At 40.8% G+C, this 12,121-nt stretch overlaps 1 protein-coding gene across 1 annotated transcript in view; it reads right to left on the minus strand.

The window, feature by feature from the left end:
- Positions 1–12,121, minus strand: part of MEI1 (meiotic double-stranded break formation protein 1) — a 35,562-nt gene that overhangs the window by 12,490 nt on the left and 10,951 nt on the right. Inside the window, exons 10-21 of the mRNA XM_083573751.1 lie at positions 11,224–11,323; positions 10,492–10,626; positions 10,210–10,324; positions 8,919–9,010; positions 7,811–7,952; positions 6,827–6,938; positions 5,273–5,333; positions 4,864–4,961; positions 3,758–3,932; positions 3,510–3,657; positions 2,173–2,457; positions 165–330 (exon numbers count right to left, since the gene is read on the minus strand). Of these exons, the coding sequence (XP_083429877.1) occupies positions 165–330; positions 2,173–2,457; positions 3,510–3,657; positions 3,758–3,932; positions 4,864–4,961; positions 5,273–5,333; positions 6,827–6,938; positions 7,811–7,952; positions 8,919–9,010; positions 10,210–10,324; positions 10,492–10,626; positions 11,224–11,323 (1,629 nt within the window). The remainder of the gene's footprint in view (positions 1–164; positions 331–2,172; positions 2,458–3,509; positions 3,658–3,757; positions 3,933–4,863; positions 4,962–5,272; positions 5,334–6,826; positions 6,939–7,810; positions 7,953–8,918; positions 9,011–10,209; positions 10,325–10,491; positions 10,627–11,223; positions 11,324–12,121) is intronic.

A 12,121-nucleotide genomic window follows, 5' to 3' on the forward strand; every position in this document is an offset into this window, starting at 1 on the left:
TCCCAAATTCCTCTGTTAAATTTCCCCAAAATATTGTCTTGCTCTGACACATAGGAACAGAGAAATACTTGGCCCAAGAGCTCCTGTGGGCAGTACTTAAATTACTTGAGGGCATTTGGTACCCAACCACGGCTTCCTGCACTTAAGGCAGGTTTGCCACTCACCTTGCAAAATGCTGGAATTGTTTTCTACCAGAAGATTCTGCAGAATCTGTAGAAATTGGCTTCGAAGAAGGTCACAGACATGGGCATTCTCATCTATTTTCAGGAAGGCCTTCAGGGTAATGAGGACTTTGCGGGCTACTTCACTGGTGCCAACACAGACTAGATCCTGAGAAGAAAAGCAGACCAGGCCCAGTTTAAGCGAATGTTGCTGCTGCTGCTCTCCATGGTTATGGCACAGAGACTGATCTGGACCCCTGCCTCGAAGCCAAATTCCAAAATCGCCAAGTTATCATACTAACCTGGATGCATGAGACATCATAGCAATGCAGATATTCAAATGAAGTACTTTTTTAATCAACAGGCTGCGCTACAATTAAAGTCTGAATTACAGAAATAATTCTTGTAGCCTAATTATTTAAAATCAAAGCCAAGGTGCAGTCAAGCACAGCCCCCACCCACCAAGAGAAAACTGGGTGGCTCTGCTGCAATGCAGTCAAATTAGCGACACGTTTTAAAACCATTAAGATCAAAATTATTTGTGTGTTTGTGCAATGCACAATTAAGGTCATTAGAATGTTTCTTGGCTGTTATTAAACCCAGTAGCACAAACAAGGGCCTGGCTGGATGAAGACGAGTGATGGGAGGCACCCAGGGACGGCTGTGGGCAGTATTTCTACATTCCAGGGGGTTGGAATAAATGACCCCCCAGGGTCCCTTCCAAATCTACAATTCTATGATTCTATCTCATAAGTGTTATTAGGTTTTTAAGAAGGAAAAAGGACTGATTTATATTCTATTCATGTCAGCTAAAATATGAGTAGCCTATAATTGGAAAAAAGGAGGAAGTCCCCCAAATAATAGCTTGGGAAGTTGAGCATTGATTAAACTGGCTAAGTTAATTTACTGGACTAAGGATGGAGAAAGACAAGGAAGAAAAATTAAAAGATTTTTTTGTAGATATCGGAGGAATTCCAGTTTGAGGAATATTAATTAAATTTATGGAATACTAAATTCTAATAAGTATGGATAATGTTGTATGTATGAAAGGTTTTATAACATTGTGTATCAATATTTGTAAGTATTTTTGCACTTTCGCGAAGAAACCAGAAGCCTTCCTCCTGGGCATGGTAGGTCAATTGGTGTCAAGGAAAGATAAGACGTTTTTTATGTATGCTACAACAGCAGCAAGAGTACTCTTAGCAAAGTATTGGAAGACACAAGAGCTACCCACACTGGAAGAATGGCAGACCAAGGTGATCGACTACATGGGACTGGCGGAGATGACTGGCAGAATCCGTGACCAAGGGAAAGAGACGGTGGAAGAAGACTGGAAGAAATTTAAAGTTTATCTTAAGAATTGTTGTAAAATTAATGAATGTTAAAATGTCTTGGGTAATGTAAAATAGAATTGCAGTGACAAACAATTGGATATGGAAAAAAAGAGTTAAAGAATGAGCTATAAGAAGTTGAAATTAGGGGTTGCTGGATTGATTTAAAACAGGGATGCAGAAAGGGGAGGTATGGGGAAGTCGCTGAAAGAAGGTTTTATGAAAGAAAGATCAAGAAATTATACGTGTTTATATGTTTGTTTGTTTATGTATTGTGTCGTATTGTCTTTTAATATGTGTTGAAAAATCAATAAAAAATTTATTAAAAAAAAATATTTGTAAGTATTTTGGTATGGCATTATTTTTTTTAACAAAAAAACAACTGTTATCGCTAGATCTGTTAAGGGTCTTAACGCTGCAAAACCTTCCATCTTATGTTCAGCCTGTACGTACAAATAAAACCATACAATACAAAGACACCACTGTCTCCAATGATTGTCATTCTAAGAAAACAAATCTGAGGCATGCTACTTTTCCACTTTAAATGTGTGTGATATTTAATGCTGCTGATGGTGATGATGAAAACAAACAGATTTTGCAACACATGGAATCTAGGTAGGCAATCTAAATATTTCTACAAGGTGATCTTGTATTGATTTTTTTTAAAAAAAATTGCATACCAGCAAGACAAGCAAAGCACTGGGATTGCCCTTCAGCATGCAAAGCAAACTGTTAAAGTTGTTTAAGGAGTCAGAAAAGCCAGCAGAAAGTCTTTTGTCGGTATCTTCAGATTCAGTGTGACTGTAGTCTTCACAAGAAAGCCATAGATGAAGGATGCGGTGACCAAATCTTCCCATAAATTCAGGATAGCGTAAAAAAAAATTGAGGAGCAGAGGATGATGGACATACACCAGGCTCAGATCAGATATACTATCCAGGATCCTCCTTATAGCAGAGAGTGAAGCCTGGATTTGGAGAGTTGGAAGGGGAAATCAGAAAAGTCAAAACAACCTCTTTAGGGACTGCTACATTTATAGTCCCTCTTATGAGGAACATAATCCTCCTAAAAGTCATTATAACAGGAAGAATTTCAACGTTATATTCATCTATACAAGGGGAATACAGTGGTGCCTTGGGTTAAGAACTTAATTCGTTCCGGAGGTCCGTTCTTAACCTGAAACTGTTCTTAACTTGAAGCAACACTTTAGCTAATGGGGACTCCTGCTGCCGCTGCGCTGCCAGAGCACAATTTCTGTTCTCATCCTGAAGCGAAGTTCTTAACCCAAGGTACTATTTCTGGGTTAGCAGAGTCTGTAACCTGAAGCATCTGTAACCTGAAGCGTATGTAACCCGAGGTACCACTGTAGTATTATGAAAGCATACTGAAGTCAACAGCTTCACAAGCAGACAATACCATTTTCATTAAAAATGTCATCACATGCACATTTCTTTAAAAATTAAAAACTGCATCCTATAATACTTTGAATACTAGAACAAAATTAAACAGCTATGTATTTTCCAAATGTAAATGGCACATTCTGGATACAATTTATGACAGCACTTGCGGGTGGGGACAATCCTCTCACTATCTTTTTGCAAAGGCCTGCCTCGTTTCTTTTAGTGTTCTTGGTGCCTCCTGTACACTCTTTTCCACTCTCACTTCCGAGTGTGTTACTACAGCACTGGAAGAGGCATCTAACACAGTAGATATCCAGTATTCCTGTACTGTCTCACTATTCCACAAACTTATTCAGGAGGAGTTTTCTCCTTGCTAGATGGGTCCTACACTACAGCACTACGCAAAACCAGAAGATGAATGATGGCTATTCTCCTATAGCAAGGCTACTTTCTCATGAGAAAGCAGATGAGATATTGTGCTGCTGGTGCTGTATCCTGGATACTAGTACTAAGGGAACAAAACAGTGACTTTTAATTGTCTGGAAAGGAACATCAATAACAAACTTTCAGAAATGTGACAGTGTAGATTTTAAAAGCTGCTCTTGGAAGCCGTGATTACCAAGTCTAAAGCTTCAGTCTTGTCTTGACAGATTGCCAGAAGGTACAAAACAGCTTTGAAGACATATGGGGGTGGACAGTCTCCTTGGTCTTGGATTGACAGAAGAAAACTTCTTATAGCTGAGAAAAGCTCTGTTTCTGGAACAAATCTGAGAGCAAGAGGGTTTGTTTTTTGTTTGTTTTTTAAGTTAAGCGGATTGATCTCACCTACTGTGCCCCCCCCCCCCCGGTTCCAGGCACTTCACTTACTTGTCTCCCTGACTAAAAGCAAAGTAGAAAAGAAGCAGGAGACTATACTGGTGACTACGAAGAGTTTCATCTAAACAGAAAGATTCTGGGGTCTCAGATAAGAGGCTGAGGCTTTCCTGTATCCCGAAGTTCAACTGTGGCAGACTCTTTTGCAAAAGTTCTGATAGGTCATGCACTAAAAAGAAAGGCAATCAGAAAATGGCATGAAAATGTCAGCAGCACACAAACACAAAATAAAAAGCTGGGGGCACAGAACCCCAATGTCTGTTTACCCCCCTCCCCCAAAAAGAAATATTGAATACACTGGTATCTCTGGTTACAAACTTAATTCATTCAGGAGGTCTGTTCTTAACCTGAAACTGTTCTTAACCTGAGGTACCACTTTAGCTAATGGGGCATCCAGCTGCCGCCGCGCCACTGGAGCATGATTTCTATTCTCATTCTGAGGTAAAGTTCTTAACCCGAGGTACTATTTCTGGGTTGTGGAGTCTGTAACCTGAAGTGTTTGTAACCCGAGGTGTTTGTAACCCAAGGTACCACTGTAATAGTCCATGCTGCTCTCATATTGCCCTTCTATTCCACCTTACTCCACAAAAGAGACAGGACATAAAATATGCTCCATAGCTCATGCTATCTTATATGAGACCACTGGCCAGAAAGTGATTACATTCAATTGTTTTAAAGATTGGGGGGGGGGGGGAATGGGCCATGCAGGTGTTGCAAGAGCCTCTACTCACAATACAAGGCTGTGTACACACACCCTGTTTACTCTGCATTGAATATGAGCCCATCATTGGTTTGGGAAGCAATGGGCTTTGGTCACAATCCCGTATCTGTCCTGTATCTATCCTGTTGGTTCTTAAGAAATACTGCATTTGGATGTGTTTTCCTCCAAACCAGTTTCAATCCAAAAGGAGAAAAAGAATGACCTAGCTGCTTGTGTTTTAAGCTAGCAATGTATACACAGCTAATGTCACTGAAGGCAGTTAACTCAAAGAGCGTATCTTCCCCAAACCTTTTGCCACTATTTCTGTTCCCAGGCCCAGCTGTATGCTGCCAGGTTCAAAGACACATCACACACACAGAAATCACTTTATCAAACTTGCCCTCTTGGGAAGAATCCTCCGGCTTCTTTGAGGATGAATGAAGATTGAGGCATATGCTATGCAGGAAACTTGAACAAGCATGATTCAAACCAGGGTTACTTGAAAGAGAAAATAAATTATGCAAAATGAGAAACTGGAGGTGCAGACTTGGTCAAGACACCATCTCTAGTTTATTAATATCATTAGCTTTGAAGTCACCAAGCCTTAAGGCAGTAGTTAATTGTAGGCTTTATTTGCCATTTCCAGAACATCCAAAATTAACCTGGTGCTCTATGAAAATCATAAATCTCATGTCTAAGGGTCAACATTACAAATCTATTAGAATGTCTAGAGGTTAACACAGGAAATGAAGAGAAATGTTTCAAGAGAGATGAGCGTGAGAATTACTTTTACTATCCCAATTTAATACCTTTGTGCAGTGCAGAATTTGGCCTTCAGCTCCAGGTTCAGTTGGATGAAAGAGGAAGATGCTGGAGGGAAGGAAAACTGTGCTCACACAAAATGTTTGAGTTAGGATTTTCAATTATACAATCTTAAGAGAATCTGAAGAGTACCTAGCCAAGCCTTACTCAAGCCAAGGCAACAATAATTTCAAGGCTCTGAACATTCTAAAGGATTCTCTACATACTAAACATGATTTCATGTCTCACGATGTCTCGCTGACATTTCCAAGTGTCATTAGAGATGATTCCAGAGTTGCCACTATGGAATTATTTGCTTTTTATGGGGCATTTACATGATATTGTCATCAAATTGTTGTCTTTCTGCGTTTCCTCGTGCTCGTTTCTTCCTCAGATCATGGATAATCCAAATTTATGGTAGAGCCAAACAGGACCGTAGTCTCTGCAGGTCTCTTTAAAAAGTCTCTGTCTTTTTAAAGGTCTGGTTCTGAAGTGCACAATGACATATTCAGGTGAGCCTATCCACATGCATCTACATTTTGGCTTGTCTTCATTGTTACCTTTCCAACTGGCCCCATTGAGAGCTTGTCTACACTTCCGCTTGTCCTGCCGTTTCCCTCGAGGAAACCAACTTTTTTTCTGCTGAATTGAAACAAACATCAGCTAGGTTTTCTGCGGATCGATGTTTACTCCAATTCAGCAGTATAGAGTGGGTTTTCCTGGGGAAAGTGGTGGGACAAATGGAAAACAGCTTGTGTCCATGCCTGGAAAGCACAGGACAAGCGGAAAACCTATTGGACCCCTGCTTTCTACTCACAGGACAAGCAGAAGTGTGGATAAACCTTTAATCAAATCATTCTTAACAGAGTTTTAAAAATTTGTTTGTGCAAATAGTGCTTAAATAAAAAAGGCATTTTAGCACATCTTTAAAAATGTTTAAAGACATGATGCCCTTCCAGAGGGCACAATTTTAGCATCATGGTATTATAAATTAATTCTTTTAAACTGTTAGAATCATAGAATTGTAAAGTTGGACAGACCCCAAGGGTCATCTAGTCTAACCCCCTGCAATGCAGTTTAAGTCTGCCTCTTTAAAAGGTGGTTAAATAAATCATGCAAGAAAAAAAGTGTATTTGTACAAATTAAACAGAATATTAAAAATGGCTATAATTTTTAACTCAATTTTCCATCCTTTCTTTCACGGCTATGTCAAATTCACTAATGTGGATGAAACAAAGCAGTATGTACACACACATACAAAGTGCTATATCACCTGAAGTGTGATAGTTAAATTTTAATTCTGCATGTAGCTTACAGCAGAAGAGCAATAACTGGGGAGAACTGAGCCACTGGCCTGCAGGCACTCTAGGTACAGAACACTTCCATTTTGATTGGAGAATGAAACATTTCAAAAACACATCTACTCTAATAGATGCTTCGTTAATGTTAGGGGTTCTTACTGAGCTTTATGACGCATTAACATTCAGCAGCAACAAATTCTACAGCTTAATAATATGCTTCTGAAAGAAATATAGAAAATAGCCTCTTCCACTTTTCCTTACCCAGCTTCATGGAGAATCTCTTACTTGAGTCTGGCATAACACTGAATAAGATGTTGAGGGTCGAAATTAAGACTTCCATGAGAGCTGGGTGGACAGCTCTTTCAGAATATTTCTGCTGGGAAATGGGGCAAATATACTTTCACTGTTACAGAAAGAAATAACATGCAACTCAGATAAGACACGAGGAAATCTTTTTAATGGGCCTGACAAGTTTGATAACTCCGAACCACAGGGCATGGTGTAATAGAAAGCTCCTGTCCAAAAACAGCTTGTAACAAGAATCTAGATCTACAATGACTTCTGACAATAGACTTAATTTAATCTTTGGAAAGGGATGCGGGTGGCGCTGTGGTCTAAACCAGAGCCTCTTGGGCTTGCCAATCAGAAGGTCAGCAGTTTGAATCCCCGCGATGGGGTGAGCTCCTGTTGCTCAGTCCCAGCTCCTGTCAACCTAGCAGTTCGAAAGCACGCCAAAAAGTGCAAGTAGATAAATAGGTACCGCTCCGGCGGGAAGGTAAATGGCGTTTCCGTGCACTGCTCTGGTTTCAGTGTTCCGTTGTGCCAGAAGCAGCTTAGTCATGCTGGCCACATGACCTGGAAAAACTGTCTGCAGACAAACGCGGGGTCCCTCCGCCTGTAAAGTGAGATGAGCGCTGCAATCCCAGAGTTGTCTGTGACTGGACTTAACTGTCAGGGGTCCTTTACCTTTATAAACTTTGGGTGCTCCTCTTTATTCCCCACATACCTAGTAATTGGGGCAGGAAGTAGAGGGAAGGGCACAGGTTCACTGCCTCCACCAGCCAATCTCTTCTGCATGGGGCACAAACTCTGTCATGCTCACTTTCCTAGTGCTGGTGTACTCAGGTCCTGCTAAAGCATCTAGTTAGCCACTGTGAGAACAGGACGCTAGACTAGGTGTTCCTTGCTTCCGTATAAACATATGTGAACCACTTGATGCTTGGGTGGGGTAAAAGGAAACCCTACCATGACTATGGGAATGCAAAGAGAGTCAGAGATCCTCAGCAGAAACTCAGAAAAGCTTTTCAGTGTATCTTCATTCTCTGAGTTGGGAGCAGTGAAAGAATTCTCCTGAGCCACAGGGTCGTTTTGTGATTCCACAGCTAATCTAGAATGACACACAGGACTGTCAGACAGGCAGAAGCTATTGCATCATGTTTCTACAGCATCCTGGCTGGACCTCAACTCCGTAACCAGAATGTTGAGTTTGAATGTGTTCAATCTCCTCTTGGTATTAATGGCCTCTCAGAGAGCTTTTTCTCAGCAGAACCCTTCTCACGTCTTCAAAATGTGTTCATCAAACTCATGGAAGGGGAAAGAAACCAAGACTGTGCCTACTGTCCCCTCCCAAGTTCCGCACATTTGGCAGAAGATGATAGAGCTCTACAGACACACAGCTGTACATCAGGCATATATTTGTAAGCACAGAGTTCAGTTCCATTCACACCTTCCACTGAACATGTAAAGGACAGGGCCACCAGGCATGTTCCTGCTTTACTTTCCCTGCACTTTGAAGAGGTGAGTATGACTCCAAGCACTCAACCCTGCCTAAATTCCAGAGTTGTTACAAAGATAATCTTAAGGATACTGCTATGAACTTTTGGGAAGATGGGTAGAGTGTAAACGCAATAACAATAAATGGTGTTGCTTTGGGTGGGGGAGCCTACTTTAAAAGGCCCCACTGGGTTCCACTCCCCACCCCACCCCCACCAGAGCCTGCTAAAACTTTGGGTTGGCTTTGTCCGTGGGGCTGGTGAGAGCCAGAACAGCGGCCCCCCAACCCATCCTAAAGCCAACTTGGCTCCCGGCCAAAGCACAACCTTATCCGCTGCACAAAGGTGGCTTACTGGTATTTTTAGCACATACAAAGAGTACATCTCCAGGTCATCAGCTATTGAGCCACTTGAATGTAGAGGAGCAAAGCAGGAAACCCTGGTTCATACCCTTTAATCATATCCTCAGACACAGATGCAAGCTTTGCGCATCTCCCCTACAATTTCAGAAAGCTGTGAACAAATTGCTATCTGATCTCTCTTAAATGTTCTTAGGCTAAAGACAGACAGAACTTCCTCACCTACAAGCATTTCTGAAGCTTTCTAAAGCACTCTGCAGGAACTGTCCCTGCTGTGAAACTGTTTTGTTCTGATGTCTGCTGCCTGGTTGACCCTATGACATTGAGATGAGAGAAAAAGACTTTCTTATGACCTTCTACTTCATGCCACCAGAATATCACGTTAATTTAACAATTGCAGTCACCAAACGTTAGCTTGAAAAGCCCTCTAATTGTTTGAAACACTAAGGCTGCTCATCCATTTCTTCTCTTTTGCTATCATGAGCCACCGTTAATTCTTGTTCAGCAGATGCACACCAGCTTTTTGTACTGAAAAAGGCAGAAGAGAATTTCCCTCTTTTCTAGTGAGCAATAAATAGCAATAGAAGTTTTTGTAACTCCCATGTGTTTGGGTTACAGCACGTTATACATAAAAGTAGTAATTCTGTCACACTAGAAAAACAGGGGAGAATAAAACTACGTTGTCCTAGAGATTAGCCTCTTTCTGTTTTAATGTCATTGCAAACTGATCCCTTGATTCTGAAAATGTGTCCCTGCACCGCACATATACTTGCAATACTTGTGTAATGTCTCTGCAACATGCACATAAAGTCACATTTTGTGAAATTGCTCATCCTACATGTGTGGTATTGCAATTAAGACTGCAATATTTACACATCTACTGTAGAGGAACTCCAACTGAACTCAGTAAACCATACTTCCAAGTAAATACAAATAGGATTTGGCTGCACATGCTCACAATGTTCTGGAAAGCAGGTAAACATCAGGTGCATGTGCAGAGGGTGTCACTCATTCTTGTATTTTGGAACAATAAGAATTCGTTTCTTCTCCATCAAGACACTTTGTAACCATCTCTGCGATCCCCAGTATAGTACTCCTGACTTTGGGCTACACTATAAGGCTTAGCATGAACATGCAAACATTTATTCATTTCTATATTTTAAACTTTGTTGAAAACACATGTTTTGCCGTCCCATTATTTGGACCAGCTTCCTTTTAAATCCCTGCTGTTTGCAAGCACGTTACTAGGTTAGTCCTATGAGGAAATCAAAGTGGAAAATTCAGTCCCAAATATAAAAAAGATTCAGAGAACACCCTTCGGAAAGGAGTGAGGCAAATCAACTATCTCAAACATAGCAACAAGTTTGCTAACATGAAAGGAGGGTTTTTCGTGGAAAGAACTGCCAGAATCCCACCACTATTTGGGGGTGGGAGCATGAAGAGAGGGCTTTGTCACACATCTGGCCCACATTACCTGCCAATCAGAATAAAAACACAACATTGAATGACTAACCATGAGCCTCCTATTAAGAATTGGCAGTGGAAGATCACTACATCGTTTTAATACACCTTCGACCAGCTTCTGTAACTCTCTGTATAGTACGGGTGGGATGGTCACATGATCCTTTCTGCAGCGAAAAGAGTAAGGCAAGAAAGGCAATTAACTTGGAAGCAAACCTCAGGGGAGACAGAAATTCATGGTGGTCCAGATGTCAGCAAAACCAAGAGTGCAAGAAAGGACTAACCTGGGTGTCCAGCTACAAAGAAAAAGTTCACCAAATTGTTTCCCACTAACCTCAGTATTGCAGCCACAGCTTTCACAGCTTCAGCTGCTACTTCAAGAATAGGACAGTTTAAAGCTTCTAGAAGAACACTAACTGCATCTTTAAAGACAGAGGTATTTGTAAATAATTTGATTTCTGCCGGCTGCCTGAAAAAGAAGAAATGCAGATCAAATCTTTAAATCATAGCCTCCTATAGAAAGACTGTCACATGCATACCAGTATAGGAATAAATTCTTTATCGGTTACTGCTCAGTTGGGATTTGGTCTGAAGTTTTAAATTATATTATTGGTAACAGTTTCTCAATAATAATCCTAAGCATGCTTTGTATGAACAACATGAAGGCTTTCGCTACAAAATACCAACAGGAACAAACAAGTTATGTTGTGAGTTCATTGCCAAAATTGCACATTTATTTATTTATTGAATTGCTTTGCATAAAACATACCAAAGCAATTTAACAATAAACACAGCAACAATACGTATTTGTGCATGTATATACTGTATACAATTTCATGTCTAATACAAATGGAGTCCAGGATAAAAATCTCCACTTAATTTTTTAAATTTTATTTCACAAGCAAGCTAGTGGACAGTGTGTTATCGCTTATGAGAATATACCCTGGATATATCCCTTTCACCTAAAACCTCCCCCGCAAAAAAAACCCACCAAAATCATCCATGAAAGGTGCTCCCCCACTCATTTTGCAAATTAAAGGCAACCTGGAACTTTGAAATCTCTTACCATTTTAAAATTTCAGTGAAAAGTAGAAGCCCCTGCTTTTGCAATTCCACATTATTGAGATGCAAGATTTCTTTCAGGCTCCTTAAAATGGGTTCAATGCCTGGAATAAAGTCAAAAATATTTAAGCAGGCCCCAATCCATGAAGGGGGTTCCTGTAGTGAAGTAGAAAGGTGGAAAGATTTGGGCAACTTACTTCCTGAATGTTATGTATTAAGATTAACTGCAGTTCTCACTCAGGGCCACCAGTATGCAAATGAAGGATTGAGAACTGTCACTCTCTGATTGGTTAGCTAGTTGGGAGTTGTTACTGTTACAAGTTACTTAGTATTATATAAAGCAGCCAGCTAGGCTGCACTGCGCCTGACTCCAGGAGCAGTTCTAACTGCTGTAATAAAGAGCCGTGAATCTAACAGAGCTGTGTCCTTCGTCCATCTTTCCCACTATTTAACACTGAACATCAAGTGATAGAGGCTGTTTGGACTCACTTTAGCACCTCACCACAGATGTGAAGTACTTTGAGCACGCTGCTTTATAGAAGTGAGTCGTGGGCAACTTATAACCGTCAGGAGCAATGCCTGAACACCTTCCACACGCACTGCATCACAAGGATTTGGGGTAGCACATGGCAGAACAGAATTTCTAACAAAGATGTGTTCTCCCAAGCCCACATTCCCAACATGTTCACCACCCTGTCTCAATGATGTCTAAGCTGCCTTGGTCATGTACACAGAATGGAAAATGGCAGGATTCCCAAGGTCGTGCTCTCAGTCAGTTTCAGTTCCCCATTTTGCAGGGGATGGAAACTTTAATTACTCATTGCTTTTCTCAATCTGGGTCCGTCCGTCCCCAGTCTTTTTACAGAGAAGCGGCATTATCTTGCTATAAAAGTGAAAAGAAA

Source organism: Podarcis filfolensis, assembly GCF_964270895.1.
Source record: "Podarcis filfolensis genome assembly, chromosome: 10".
Classification (NCBI taxonomy): domain Eukaryota; kingdom Metazoa; phylum Chordata; class Lepidosauria; order Squamata; family Lacertidae; genus Podarcis; species Podarcis filfolensis.